This window comes from Myxocyprinus asiaticus, chromosome 24 (assembly GCF_019703515.2).
Source record: "Myxocyprinus asiaticus isolate MX2 ecotype Aquarium Trade chromosome 24, UBuf_Myxa_2, whole genome shotgun sequence".
In the NCBI taxonomy this organism is placed as follows: domain Eukaryota; kingdom Metazoa; phylum Chordata; class Actinopteri; order Cypriniformes; family Catostomidae; genus Myxocyprinus; species Myxocyprinus asiaticus.
Window position 1 is genome coordinate 42,101,285 of NC_059367.1, and position 16,247 is coordinate 42,117,531.

Below are 16,247 nucleotides of genomic sequence, written 5' to 3' on the forward strand. Positions count from 1 at the left end.
GTCGTGTCATCAGCAAACTTAATGATGGCATTGGAGCTATGTGTTGCCACACAGTCATGTGTGTACAAGGAATACAAGAGTGGGCTGAGAACACAGCCCTGTGGGGCTCCAGTGTTGAGGGGCAATGATGAGGAGATGTTGCTGCCTATTCTAACCACCTGGCGTCTGCTTGACAGAAAGTCCAGGATCCAGCTGCACAGCGAGCTGTTTAAGCCCAGAGCCCGGAGTTTCTCATCAAGTATGGAGGGCACTATGGTGCTGAATGCTGAGCTGTAGTCTACAAACAACATTCTCACATAAGTGTTCTTTTTTCCCAGGTGGGAGAGAGCAGTGTGTATTGTAGATGCAATGGCATCATCAGTGGAGTGGTTGATGCGGTAAGCAAACTGCAATGGGTCTAGAGAGAGAGGCAGCACAGAGCAGATATAATCTCTGATTAGTCTCTCAAAGCATTTGCTGATGATGGGGGTCAGAGCAACAGGACGCCAGTCATTGAAGCAAGTGATTTTTGATTGCTTTGGAACAGGCACAATGGTGGACGTTTTAAAGCATGTGGGGACTACAGACAAAGAGAGGGAAAGGTTGAAAATGTCCATAAAAACACCAGCCAACTGGTTCGCGCACGCTCTGATGACGTGGCCCGGAATGCCGTCTGGACCCGCGGCTTTGCGGATATTCAACCGTCGGAAGGATCGGGTTACATCCGCTACAGAGACGGAGAGTGAACTAACCTCTGTAGTTTCGGCCGCGAGAGCTCTCTCCGCGAGGGCGGTGTTATTTCCCTCAAAACGAGCATAAAAAGTATTTAGCTCATCCGGAAGAGAGGCAGCGGTGTTCATGGCGGAGTTTTAATTCCCTTTAAATCCGTGATGATGTTAATTCCCTGCCACATGTTTCTAGAGTTGGTGGTGTTAAACTGTCTTTCAATCTTGTTCCTGTACTGACGTTTTGCTGTTTTTCGGAGGGCATAACTGGCTTGTTTAAGCTCCTCCGCATTCCCGGAATCAAAAGCAGAGGTCCGCACATTAAGTGCTGCGCGAACATCGCTATTAATCCATGGCTTCTGGTTCGGATAGATCCGTATTGTTCTGGTCGGAACGACATCCTCTACGCACTTTCTGATGAAACACATTACGCTATCAGCGTAAAGCTCGATGTTGTCATCAGAGGCGGACCGGAACATCTCCCAGTCTGTGTGATCAAAACAGTCTTGTAGCATAGAGTCTGATTGGTCCAACCACCACTGGATCTTTCTGAGGGTGGGTGCTTCCTGTTTCAGTTTCTGCCTGTAAGCGGGCAGAAGCAGAATGGAAGAGTGGTCCGATTTGCCAAATGGTGGGCGGGGGAGGGATTTGTAGTCATCCCGGAAGGGAGAGTTGCAATGGTCCAAAACCCGGTCCCCTCGTGTGTTGAAACTAATGTGTTGGTGGTATTTTGGTGCGACTGATTTGAAACTGGCTTTGTTAAAGTCCTCGGTCACAATGAACGTGGCCTCAGGGTGCACGGTTTCCTGCTTGCTTATAATCCCATACAGATCCTTGAGTGCCCAGTCTGTGTCGGCTTGTGGCGGGATGTACACAGCTGTGATAATGACCACTGTGAATTCCCTTTGTAGCCAGAATGGTTGACACAGAATCATGAGAAATTCCAGATCAGGAGAGCAGAAAGACTTGATAGAATGGTCGTTCCTCTGATCACACCAGGATTTGTTGATCATAAAACATACACCACCACCTCTGCTTTTACCTGAGAGGTCTTTCGCTCTGTCCGCTCGGTGCACGGAGAACCCCGCGGGTTCAATGTCTGAGTCTGGAATCTCCGCAGACATCCAAGTTTCCATAAGGCAGATAATGCAGCAGTTCCTCGTCTCTCGTTGTAAAGAGATCCGCACTTTCAGCTCGCAGAGCTTGTTATCCAGAGACAGAACATTTGCCAGTAGAATACTGGGTAGTGGGGGTCGATTTGCGCTGCGTCTTAATCTGATGAGAACGCAGCGCAGCGCAGTTTCCCCTTTTCCTCCTGCGTTTCCGCGTCCGGGCTGCCCAGACAAAGGGCTCCGCTTGCGTGTTTGTAAACAGTGGGTCGGCATTGAGGAATTTGAAGTCCGGTTTACGGTGTGTATTTACTGAACCAATGTCCAAAAGTGTTTGTCTGTCATAGACAATAAGGCAGACAACATCCAAGACAAAAAACATAAGAATTGTAAACAAAACAAACAAAACACTACCATGTTGTGTCGGAGCTCGCAACGCAGCAGCCATACTCGGCGCCATCTTGAGTCCAATGAAGTCCCAACACGTCCCAGTCAGGGCGTGTGGGGTATGCCAGCCTCATTCTGCCAATCATCCTGTTCCAAGCGGTCTGCCACCCTGGAGCGTCAGTTCCCCCTTCACCTGCATCAGCATTCATTCTTACAGTGCTTGGGTTGAAAGCATCATCACCAGTTCCACGTACCTCAGTCCATTTCAAACCCAGCTTGTTGCTGAAAATAGCTGCCCAGTCTCGGCCTGTGGGTCTGTATGTGGCATCGATGTCCTCCACTGCTCTGATAAACCGCTCCACCCCCTTTTCTGGGTCTGGAAGCGCAGCAGCTACATTTCGGAGTTCCTCTAAGTTACAAGGTCGTCCCACCCATATGGGCCCTCCTTCTCCAGGAAACTGAAGCATCGGCAGGTTGAGAGATTCTTGACTCCTCAGACTGGTCTTGGATCCTGTTGTTATATTTCTCCATCAGGGTTCCTGACTGTGACTACTTTTTGTCTGAAAGGAAGGGATAAAGCGAACGTTTCTTTGAATTTTTTTCTTGCATTTTGAAACAATTTGTTTACCTCCTCCCGCAGCAATGCCAGTGGCTCATCTGTCTCTGTGTCGCTGTCATCAGGTTCAATGTTTTCCTCATCCTGGGGCAGAAGGGACTTTCACTTCCTCAGCTGCAGCAGCCTGGGCTGTTTGATCAGTCAAAAGTCTGTAGAGAGGGGCGCAATGGCTTGCGCATGCCATATCTTCCTGTTTCTGCTTTGTGGTTTGCACAGCATTAAGGGCTGCAGGTTCTGTTGGCAGGTTTTTTTGTTATTTTTGTTGTTCTGCCCACTGCTCTGCCTCTCTTTCCCACTTGTTGAACAGCATCCAGTCAACCTGCTTCTGCTCCTTTGCTCCAACTGCTTTCTGGTTTCTTCTAGAATTGAAACACTCAGAGAACCGCATGAGTCAAAATACCCCTTTGTCAATTTTGACCACCTGTTTAATCTGTTTAATTTGTTCATTACTCAAATTCCACTTTTTTGCCATTGTTTTCGAGGGTCCCCTTAATTCAGGGACCGCATCTGGTTTACCACAGCAATTCCCCATTCTATATAAGCAATTATTTGCAGAAAGGAAGAAAGATAGAAACTCACAATCTTATTTGTTTTTTCAGAGTGAGTGTGAGAGCAAGCAAGTTCTTCTTTGCAAGATGCAGAAAAACAGTAGCGATAGTGATATTGCTACATTTCAGTGCCTCAGTGTATTTCTATAATTTTCCTAATTCATGTTTGAGTAGGAATATGGTTTCTACACAGAGTGTAATATTACAATATTTCAGATATTATTATTATTATTATTATTATTTTTTACAATCAATCTTATTTCGTTTTACTGTTTTCCCTTTTCCTTTCTCGCTCTCTTTTCTTTTTTTTTTGGTCACCCAACTTCAGATATTTAATTCAATATTCGTACTCAATGATACATCAATATATGAACAATATCAATATATAAACTCTATTATTCAGTTAATATGTTCTTAGGATATGGGATATTTCCCTTACTCTATTTAAATTCTTAATAAAATGTATACCATTTTAATTCTGAGATCTCAGTTTTTGATATAGTACTTTAAAAAATGTAAAGAAAAACAAAAAATATTTTCATTCAAAAAAAGATCAAATTGTAGTCTGTCTTACCATACAAGTTCTTTGAGGCCGTACAAGGATTTGTCCCTCCTCTGGCGGGTTTTGCTCAATTTGATATGTGAGGAAAATGTCTCTGGGGTCTGAGGGTGTTTTTGGGCCCTGGAGAAGTTTTGACATGCCTTTTTTCAGTTGCTAAAAAACATATTAATGGCTAAAGTCTGATAACACTGTATTCAGCACAAACTAGGCTACAATAATATGTGAGCAACATGTATGTACATGTTTGTATTTTTGAGAAAATAACGTTTATGCGTGGTTTTTGAAAAAACAAAAATAAAATCACTGAAATAAGGCCATATAACACATACTAAACATTTGTTCACAAGACTTTTGAGAACTGGATCTTGTAGCCTAGAGTTTTTGCTACAAAATGATGTGAAATCCATCCTGATCACTCATTCATACAAAACAATATAGTCATTTAACTTCTGACACTTTTAGTGTTAGAAAGGCCATATGTGAATATGATCATGAATATTGATGTGATTCACACCTGAAAAGACAAAGACCCCTCCCCTGGGAACAGAATAAAATGTAATATCTGATATAGGGCATGTAAACAAAATATATTAAAAAAAATCAGGATTCTTTGATGAATAGAAAGTTCAAAATAACAGCATTTATCTGAAATAGAAAGCTTTTGTAACATTATAAATGTCTTTACTGTCACTTTTGATCAATATAATGCATCCTTGTTGAATAAAAGTATTAATTTCTCCCCCCCCCCAAAAAAAAAACTTCTTATTGACCCCAAACTTTTGAACAGTAGTGTATAATGTTACAAAAGCTTTCTATTTCAGATAAATGCTGTTATTTTGAACTTTCTATTCATCAAAGAATCCTGAAATTTTTTATATATTGTATATATGCCCTATATCAGATATTACAGCAAATCAGCACATTAGAATGTTTTCTGAAGGATCACATGACACTGAAGACTGGAGTAATGATGCTTTACATCACAGGAATAAATTGCACTAAAAAAAAAACAAATAACATTATATATATATATATATATATATATATATATATATATATATATATATATATATAGATACTTGCCTTGGGGGCGTTTACCTTTTGCATTGATTGCCTCAGGACATTACCGTATGAATAGCACACTCTGCGCGTGGGTGTGATCACATTAGGGATAATTGTACATCGCTTTGTTTCATACAGATTACATTGCAAGAGAATATTTGTTTTAAATTTGAATTGTTTTATTTAAAAGTAGACATTTTAAGCTTTCTTTAGACATATGTTTCATGTTTGTCTGATAAGTATTCACGGAGTTTCAGTTCATTTTTGTGACGTGTTTCAGAAGATGCTCACGGAGACAGAGACGGCTGAAAGCGCACCCTGTTTATTTTCTTTATTTTACAAAAGCACAAGGTTTTGTTGTTATTATGAGTGTACACAAATAAAAGTAGACCCTTTATAGTCTCTAATGATGTCTTACACTTATCTGTATGCCCAAAAATGACAGAGTATTTTAAGTTGTTTCCGCTACTATGAGGAAAAAATCCAGCAGGACGTGCCAGTGTGTCCATCGACCCCTGAGGGTTAAATCAATCCCCGCCGATGAAGGGAGGAGATCCTCAGGCCTCCTGGCTGGCTCGCCAGAACTGTTGTGGAAATTCTCAATACGAATACAACCTACTGATCTGACTTCTTCAACTTCCAGTTGTCAATATAATATAATAAAATAATATACTACAGTATCTCGAGGTAATTCCCTTCACGAATACTTACAATATAATCCAATACTTCGAGGTAATTCCCCTCCCGAAGTATGGTGACGGCGTCCCGTCAAGAAGCTACTATCACTACCTCAAACCACACATGAGCACCAGGTCTTTAGCATCTATACACTCTCACCGCCCTTCTCAGGTGTACGCTGGTCCGATACAGGATCATTAATACTAACTCCGAGTATTACAGCCTCACCCCGAGTGCGGGTCTATAGTCTTCCAACACTATCACTGTCCTTGCTGTGGTCCTCTGAGCGTAGAATCTTTAGTACTTCTATTCTGCAGCTGCGCAGCATATACCAGACATGACTCCCAAGTTGCTCTTTGCAGGAATGTAGTTTTATTCACGGCCGGGAGCTCACTGGTCACAACAACCAAGAGAGTCTCCCTGAACAGAAAGATACATGTACATTTATATCTTACAATTGGGTAAAAATCAATATCACTCAAGTCTTCTTCACTGTAATTGGTTATACTGTTCTGGTGGTTGGTTTGTAATGATCTAAGAAAATCATATGTCTGTTAGTTCTACTGTGTTAATCACTTTTCGGTAAGTCTAGATTCATTGATCATGTGATGTATAAATGGTCTTTGACCTGAGCATCCTTAGTCTGCACTTTTCTGCACATTCCATGTTAAAATACCCTTTTGACCAATTCTGAGTCCATTACATAAAACATTTCCATCACAACTCCCTAATACCTCTTCCAGCAGCAACCTTAGTTTTCCCAGGAGGTCTCCCATACAGGTACTGACCAGGTTCAACCCTGCTTAGCTTTAGTAGGCAACCAGTCTTGAGCTACAGGGTGATGTGGCTGCTGGCAATATTTTGTATATATAATGAGGTTTACCATGTTGGCAGTATAGGCCTAGTGCAAGTTCACAATAGGATGATGGTACATGGAATCACTTGCACAGGGCACATGTACATACATTCGCTGATCAAGCGGAGATCTGCTGCCAAATGAATACCATGACATCAATTCCATACAACAATGCTGCAGTGTGGGCGACAGCGCCCTTGGGTGTCAGAGAGGAAGATGAGGAGGTTGTAGAAGAGGAGGAAGGCAGGAAGACGAGCCAAGATAATATAATGTATTTTATTTAAATATAAATTTACAAATTTTAAAAATTTACAATTAAAGTATCATGGTCACATACTACTGCATAAAGTGTAAGAACCCCAGTATTAACTGAATTAAATTGTATGAAGTGTAATTTCACGATTGTCCTGCAGGTGTCTGCATAAGTTTGTGTCCTTGCGATGCTCTTAAGCATTGTACAATTGCTCCAGAGCACTCGTAGATCTAAGACAATTTTCAAGCACTACTTCACTTACACTGCTTTTAGGAAACAGCCTGTAATTCTAAGATGATTCGAACAATCGTTTCTTCGATTTACTTAGGTTTACGAGGCTTTGCAGTGAACTGATTGAAACGCTTTTCATCAAGGACTACTGGGTGAACAAAGTCAAGGTTTATTGTAATTAACACACAAAATGAGGATCCTTCAGGAAACTACAGTGCAACATTTAACATATGACCAACAGACATATGACACAAAGTAAGCTATATGTGCATGCCAATAATTTAAAAGGAGTGTCTATTTACACTTGAGTGCAAAACCCATCTTGTGGGCAGAGGCTATTTACACTATCTCAGACCAAACTCAAGACAGCCACGACAGATTTATTTGGGGCCAACTGCTGATCAAATGAAGGCAGGCATTTTTCAATTTTTCGCTATGGGGCAGAGATATTAAACTGGTTAACAGGTTAGACATTTAGTGGATTAAGAGATTGGATAACTGACTATTTGCACTCAAATAGTGTGGGGAAAACAGAGGATTTTATGACAAACTGTGCCCCCATGTGCAGCTGTAGTAGCTCTGGGTGTAATGACAGTATGTGGATGTTTTGTCATGCTGGAGATCCAGGTTGGAATCCCACCCCTTGACATACTTTTTCCCATGTCTCTACTTTTAATATTTCCTATAATACTATTTATAGTAATAAATAAAATAGATTCCTCGCAGTGATTTGATCACAGGGAAGGTCAGGGAGTTGAGAGAAGGATTTGAACTGGATAAAATTAACCATGGCTAAAATTTAGTGTAGTAAAATTGTAGTAATCATGTGTTTTGGTGGAAACTATATAGTTCTGATGTACTAACCATGGTGTTACTACAGTAATATGTTGTAAATAGTAGTTAATAGTAACCATGTTTAATTTTGTGGTTACTATGATTTTACTAGAAAAATACCATGGTGAAACTGTGGTTACTGTAGTAAAACCATTGTTAATTTTTGTAAGGTAGGGTTAGGGATAGGTGTAGAGTGTCTGTGGGACTCCAAATAAACAATAAAAATGCTGCAGTGATACGTACGTTAGTACTTAAACAAGGGTGTAAGAGTATCTGCCACTGTTTGCACTAGAGTGCAAATAGCATCTAGATCTTTTTGCATTTAGTGCAAAGAAGATGCTTTTTGTTGCTTTTTACACATAGTGAAAATAGCATCTGTCACTATTTGCACTTAGTGTAAATAGCATCTATCACTATTTGTGCTTAGTGTAAATAGCATCTATCGCTATTTCCTCTGCCTAATTTAAAATAGCTATAACAGTAAATTACAAATAATAAATTCAGTATGACAGTATTTAAACAATAAGACAGTATTACAGTGGATATGACAATATGATAGAATATCACAACATTGTCACCTAATCAATATTCATGAGCCAAGCAGATAAGATTATAATGTGTCTCCCCATTATATGTATGCGTTGAAGTATTTCACATAGAACTTTCTGATACTGCTCAAAACCATATGCTTTTTACATACACTCAATGAGCACTTTAATAGGAACACCTGCACACCTACTTATTCATGTGATTATCTAATCAGCCAATCATGTGGTAGCAGTGCAATGCATAAAATCATTCAGATATGGGTCAGGAGCTTGAGTTAATGTTTGCATCAAACATCAGAATAGGGGAAAAAATTTGATCTCAGCGATTTTGGCCGTGGCATGATTGTTGGTGCCAGATGGGCTGGTTTGAGTATTTCTGTAACTGCTGATCTCCTGGGATTTTCACGCACAACAGCCTCTAGAGCTTACTCAGAATGGTGCCAAAAACAAAAAAATATCCAGTGAGTGACAGTTCTGCGGATGGAAATGCCTTGTTGATGAGAAAGGTCAACAAAGAATGGCCAGACTGGTTCGAGCTGACAGAAAGGCTACGGTAACTCAGATAACCACTCTGTACAATTGTAGTGAGCAGAATAGCATCTCAGAATGCACAACATGTTGAACCTTGTGGCGGATGGGCTACAACAGCAGAACACCAGGTCGGACACTTTATTAGGACCATAGTGTTCATAATAATGTTCTCAATGAGTGTATGTAAATAATGCCAATGCCTCTTTGTGTTTCTTTCAGGTGGTGAGCTTTGCTAGCCTGAAATTTGACCGCTCCTACAGCTGGATGGTGCTGTGTGTGCTGTGGTGCTCCATAGCTCAATCCATCCTCCTCCCCATGTTCCTGTGGGCTTGTGACCGCTACAGGGCTGACATCAAAATGGTCTGGGAGAAATGTGTGGTCATCATGTCCAACGATGACGTGGATGAAGGTAAGGCCCCCAGAGCTTCTATTAGCATTTTTCTAGGAGAAAGCAGTGCTGTGTTCAAAATAATATATTATTGTACTTACAGCACCAGTGTTTTTTTGTTTGTTTTTTTCACCAAAAGGAATTATGCAAATCGGGTAATTATGCAAACATGCCCACAAAATTAGTGTTAAATGCAATGTCTTAATTATAAATAATTTGTTGAATCCAGCTTTTGTTGGGCAGTAACAGCGCCACGTTAACTGCGCCAGGCAAATAGTGTTGTTGTATGTGAATTTGGCACATTTTATATGTGTCTCATTTGCATAGACAGAACTAAGTAGGCATGTTAAATGTGCGCTCAGTAATCTTTTTGTTTATGTCATCTTAGACTTACACTGACACCTAGGGGCACGGATGCATCATCATTCAAACGTAATAGCTTTCAGTTACCAATGACATAATGTTCAATGTACCTGTAACATGCGGACGGAAGTCACAAGAGCTGGATCTAGGTGCAGTGAAACAGTATTGAATAAAATAAACAAAGTACAGATTAACGGGGTAAACACAGGAACAAAAGAAACAACCACGATGCGAAAAACACAGAAACAGAGAAAACAGTTATGATGGAAAGAGGTCAATGAACAAGAGGTCAAAACACATAACAACTGACAAAGTACATGCAAACAACAGGGCATTATATACACAAAGACTAATGAGTTAATGAAACACAGGTGAGGACAATCAAGGACAGCTGGCAGTGATGAGGGCAGGGAATTATGGGAAATGTAGTCCGGGAGGAACAGATGACAGAGGAGAAACACAAGGCAAACAACAGTGAATCATGACAGTACCAATGTAGAATTTCACAATTCACAGTCAGCCACTATTCATTTCATCCACGAGCGAAAGTGTCCAAAAACAGGGCGTATACTGAGATTAAGTGAGTACTGTAGCATTTGTGTGGTCATGTGATCTTAACATGGCAGCCGCCATGAGGAGACCCTCTCCATGTAGAATAAAACAGCTTACTGATCACTCTTACTGATAAGAGTGGAGTCTTCATCTCTTGTAAGTGGTCATGATTTTATACGTTTCAAAATTACAATTAATTATTTTAGGGGTAAAACTATTTAATGAGGAAAAGAATACTGAGCGCACCTTTACAGTAACTTAGAAAATGCATCTGAGAAAATGAGCTCTGCTTGTACAATTGTGGCAAATATTGTACAGTAGATCATCCTGTCATTCCTTTTGAGTGGCATGATAGTATGCTGTTTCAAACATAGCCTCAGTTAGAGAGGGGGTGAAGAAAAGAAGAGGTAAAGAATTTTTTTATTTTTTAGAATTGGATGGTTATTAAGGATTTTTAACAGTCAGCACTGCCATGTTTGAGGTTAAAAAAATCATTACATTTAGATCCAAAAGACTTTAGATCAGCCAATGATGATTACAGTCATTGGATTTATCATGTGACCTAGATTTTTAGATACATGTATATTTTCACAAATGTCTCCCTTGACATAATCATTAATATGGGTTAAATGTCTTAAGAACTGGAATACATGAGCAATCAAAACACAGAATGCTTGCTTGCTGTTTAATGTTAGTCTTAAAACCTGAACTGATCAGTAGAACTTGACTATTACCTGTATATAGTCCTGATCTTATCAGCCTGTCACGGTTCTGGCAAGCCCGCAGGTTTGTTTTGTTTGTTTTGTCATTTTCTCTCCCTCGTGTTTCACTGGCACGCTCGACTGGCATGATTGGCGTTTCCATGGGAACGTTCATTGCCACTGATTGCTTGTCAAGCAACACCTGTTCCAGCCTGATTGCACTCCCTACATATGCCCTCATGTTTCTCTGTTTCTTTGCCAGATTATTATGCTAAATTGTGTACTAACTTCACTCTCATTGTCAAGCTGGTCCTGTCTTGTCACTCTGTTGGTTTGCCCGCGTTGTTCAGGTTGTGGTTTGCCTTCCAGTCTTCGCTGAGTTCAGCCTGGCAATTCACAAAGGAGTTCTTTATGTTGCAGCCCTCCACATTTGCCTCGGACATCATGAAGGTGGCTTGTGTCATTACACTCCTCACCGGTAGGGCTGGTGAATGGGGCACTGCTATGTGGGACAACCGACATCCCTGCTGTGCATCATATCAGACATTTATTCTGGAGCTCCGCCGAGTGTTTGATTGCTCGGCTCAAGGACGGGAGGCGGCGAGGATTTTGTCTAGACCCTCCCAAGGAGATCAACGTGTTGCAGATTATGTGATCGAGTTTGTGACACTCTTGCTGCTTGTTGTGAATGGAATGATCACGCTATGAGAGATCGCTTTCTGCACAGGCTTTCTGATGACATTTTGGATGAGATTTATTCATTGGAATATTCGCAGGGTAATTTTATGGACCTTGAATTAGCATCCAAATGGCGACTTCCCACATTGCGGCTGGATAAACCTATCAATGCCCATACCCTGAGCAGAACACCACTGTCCATCATCACTCATTCCACTGAGCCGGTCATGTTTATCTCTGGGAATCATACGGAACAGTTGTCATTCCTCCTTATCCTGTCTCCATCAGCTCCGGTAGTGTTGGGGTATCCTTGGTTGGTAAAGCACAAACCACACATCGATTGGTCAACCAACACTGTTCTTGCTTGGAGTCCTTAATGTCTGTCGCACTGTCTTAACTCTGCTGTTTCCCCTGTCCAGTCTTGTGTTTCATTGCAGGATGAACCCACAGACTTATCCGGAGTGCCGTTGACATACCTTAATCTAAGGCGGTGTTCAGCCATGACACCGTGACACTTCCTCCTCATCGCCCGTACGACTGTGCTATTGAATTGCTCCCTGGCACTTCTCCACCTCGGGGACGGCTGTACTTGCTCTCAGCTCCTGTGAGGGAGGTCATGAACAGGTACATCAATGTTTCTTTGGCAGCCGGTCTCATTTGCCCTTCCTTCTCGCCGGCAGGGGCGGGGTTCTTCTTCGTGGAGAAGGATGGCTCGCTTAGACCCTGTATAGATTATCGGGGGCTGAATGACATTACGGTAATGAATCGTTATCCTTTGCCATTGATGTCCTCAATGAAGTTGGACCTATGCAACGCTTATCACCTTGTCAGAATTAGGGAGGGGGATGAGTGGAAGATGGAATTTAACACCCATAGGAGGCACTTCAAATATTTGGTTATGCCTTTAGGATTGGTCAACACCCCTGCTGTCTTCCAGGGGCTCGTGAATGACATGTTTACAGACATGGTCGATCGGTTCAGGTTCGTTTTTCTAGAAGATATTCTGATCTTCTCCCAGAATATCCACGACCATGTGCAGCACATCAGGCGGGTGCTCCAACAACTGTTAGAGAATCGGCTTTTCATCCAGTTGGAGAAGTGTGCTTTTCATGTACAGTCAGTTCCTTTTCTGAGGTTCATCGTTTCGTCCGAGGGAGTGCGCATGGACCCGACTAAGGTAGAGGCTGTTTCCGATTGGACAACCCCAGATTCTCTCAAGGCCTTGCAGAGGTTTCTAGGCTTCGCTAATTTTTTTACATAGGCTTATTAGGAATTACAGTCAACTTGTCGCACCATTGATGGATCTACCTTCCACACGCGCTGATTTTTGTTTTTGTTTGGAGCCAAGGATGCTTTTTCAAAATTAAAGAAACAGTTTTCTACTGAACCTATTCTAATTACTCCCGATCCTGCAAATCAGTTTGTGGTGGAGGTGGATGCATCCAAGGTTAATGTCGGAGCAGTCCTGTCCCAGCGCTCCTCCTCTGATGGAAAGATGCATCTGTGTGCTTTTTTTGCATCGTTTAACCCTAACTGAATGGAATTACGACATTGCAGCCGAGAATTATTGGCTGTCTGGTTGGCCTTGGGCGAGTGACATCACTGGTTAGAGGGTTCGGGGGTACCTTTCATGGTCTGGACAGATCATAAGAACCTAGAGTATATTCGTAGCACCAAACATCAACTCTAGGCAGTCCCGCTGGGCATAATTGTTCACACGCATTCATTTCGTGCTGTTGTATCGCCTGGGCTCTAAAAACATCAAGCCCGACTCTCTCTCTCACAATTTTGAAGTCGAGACCTCCTGTCCTACCGGATTCCATTCTACCCTCCACTCGCGTGGTGGGCATGGTATCCTGGGAGGTGGATGCCAAAGTCCGCACGGCGCTACGCAACACTGCGTCACCAGCCACGTGCCCAGCTGGTCGGTTATTTTATCTGTCCAGACGCATGTCCTACAGTGGGACTAACTCATCTAACATCGCTTGTCTTCTGGAGCGACTCATACCCTGAGTAATGTTGCTCATTAGACAACAATTCTGGTGGCCATCACTAGCGCAGGACGTATGTTGCTTCATAGCAGCTTGCCCTATTTGCGCAACTAACAAAACATCATGTTAACTCCCAGCTGGGCTCCTTCAACTGCTGCCGGTCCCTTTGAGACCCTGGTCGCACATAGCCATAGATTTTTTAACTGGTTTCCCCCCCACAATAATTAGCAACACAATAATTTTGACTGTAGTGGACCGGTTCTCGAAGGCGGCTCACTTTATTCCCCTCCCCAAGTTACCTTCAGTGAGGGAGACAGTGGTAGCAGTCATTAATCACGTCATCTGCATTCATGGCCTCCCAGTCGACGTGGTTTCTGACAGAGGCCCCAATTTGTGTCACGTTTTTGGGCAGAGTTCTGCCGACAGCTGTGGGCTACAGTGAGTTTGTCATCTGGGTTCCAGAGTTGAGCAGGTGAATCAGGAGCTAGAGAAAGCTCTGCATTGTGTGGCCTCCCATAATCCGTCTTCTTGGAGCGATTATTTAGTCTGGGTCGAGTACGCCCATAACGCCTTGCAGTTGTCGTCTACGGGGTTATCGCCCTTCCAATGCAGCCTCAATTACCAGCCCCCTCTGATCCCCACACAAGAAACCGACATCCAGGTTCCATCCATTTACACCTTTGCAACAGAGGTGCCGATGCACCTGGAAAGCTGCCAGAGAAGCCCTCATGTGGAATGATGCTTGCATTAAAAGGTCTGCGGACCGGCACCGCAGCCCCAACTTACATGTGTGGGCAGAAGGTTGTCCTCTAAGGACATCCCTCTTCGACTCCCCTCACATAAGCTGGGTCCCAGGTTTATCGGACCATTTCCCATTGCCAAGGTCATTAGACCGGTGGCGGTTAGTCTCAAACTGCCTCCTCACTTCAAGCATATCCATCCGGATTTTCACATTTCTAAATTCAAACCAGTTTTATGTTCTGTTACATCCCGCCACTCCCGTCCCTCCTCCTCCACGTCTTACTGATGGCACACGGTCAGGAGACTGATCGATGTTAGGTGGAGGGGCAGACGGTTCCAGTATCTGGTCAACTGGGAGAGCTATGGAGCTGAAGAGTGGTGTTGGGTCCCGGCTCGGGACATCCTGGACCGTGCCCTCATAGATGAGCTTAACCTCCGGCAAGGTAATTCTGCCGTCCCTAAGGGGGGGGGGGTTGGTTACTGTTATGGTTCTGGAAAGCCCGCAGGTTTGTTTTGTCATTTTCTCTCCCTCATGTTTCACTGGTGTGCTCGACTGGCATGATCGGCGTTTCCATGGGAATGTTAATTGTTCGCAGGGCGGCGCCGATCGTGCCACTGACTGCTTGTCGAGCAACACCTGTTCCAGCCTGATTGCACTACCTACATATGCCCTCGTGTTTCTCTGTTTCTTTGCCAGATTATTGGCAAGTACTAACTAGCTGAGTACTAACCTCGCTCTCCTTGTCTAGCTGGTCCTGTCTTGCCCACATTGTTCAGGTTGTGGTTTGCCTTCCAGTCTTCACTGAGTTCAGCCTGGCAATCCACAAAGGAATTCTACTCTTTGCCCATGGGCCAGGCTTTACATTTCTGCTGTTTCTCGCATTGTCCACTGGAAATCTCTCTCATCGCCAAGCTTCTACGAAGGATTCTGCCAAGCTCCTCCTGACTTCCACGACGCACACACACCACTGAAAAACACACTACTCTCTACTCTGCTCGGTGGCGCATTACTGACTTCATTAATATATATTTTTGGAACTTTTACCTCTGCTCCTGGGTCATACTGTCCAGCACCTACATGTTACACAGCCATGACAATGGTTTGCTGTCCATTTTCATCAACTTTGCCACTCTATTTATTTGTTTACACTTGTGGTGAAAAACAACCATGTCATTTTTTTAAAAAAATCATTTTTTTAAAAGGCAAATGCATTGTATCATATTACATTTATTTGGTTGCTGCATCATCCATGAGCTGTTCTCAAATTCTATCACAAATAGGAATCTGAGAAACACGAGAGCATATGTAGGGAGTGCAATCAGGCTGGAACAGGTGTTGCTTGACAAGCAGTCAGTGGCATGATCGGTGCCGCGAACAATTAACGTTCCCATGGAAACGCCGATCATGCCAGTCGAGCGCACCAGTGAAACATGAGGGAGAGAAAATGACAAAACAAACCTGCGGGCTTTCCAGATTGCAAAAACCACAATAATAATAATAATAATAATAATAATAATTACCATGGTAACCATAGTTTCTGTCTAGTTACTATTTCCAAAGTGAAGCAGAGATTAGCTGTTCACGGTGCTGAGCAATGGTGAAACGTGCCACATTAATATCCCTCTATGGTATGCTGTAGCTTTATGGCAACATTTTATTTTATCCCATTTTTTCAATTTAAAAAAAAGCTAAAACATAATTCTTTGTTAGACATAAAGGGACAGTCTTTAAAGTAACTAATAATATGCTAATTTTAAGCCACATGACATTTGATTTAGTCTCCAAGTCTATATATCATGATTTGTTTTTTTGTTTTTTTTTTTTTGTTTTTTTGCTGCATCTTTGAGTTAATCACATGTTGTTGCTAACTGATTAACTTTATCAAACATAGTTTTCCAGAAAATTTTGAAAAA

The 16,247-nt window shown here is 42.4% G+C and overlaps 1 protein-coding gene across 2 annotated transcripts in view; it reads left to right on the forward strand.

The window, feature by feature from the left end:
- Window positions 1-16,247, forward strand: part of LOC127415179 (probable G-protein coupled receptor 153) — a 121,846-nt gene that overhangs the window by 55,217 nt on the left and 50,382 nt on the right. For both annotated transcript variants that reach the window (XM_051653802.1, XM_051653803.1), the window contains one exon: window positions 9,139-9,328. In XM_051653802.1, the coding sequence (XP_051509762.1) occupies window positions 9,139-9,328 (190 nt within the window). The remainder of the gene's footprint in view (window positions 1-9,138; window positions 9,329-16,247) is intronic.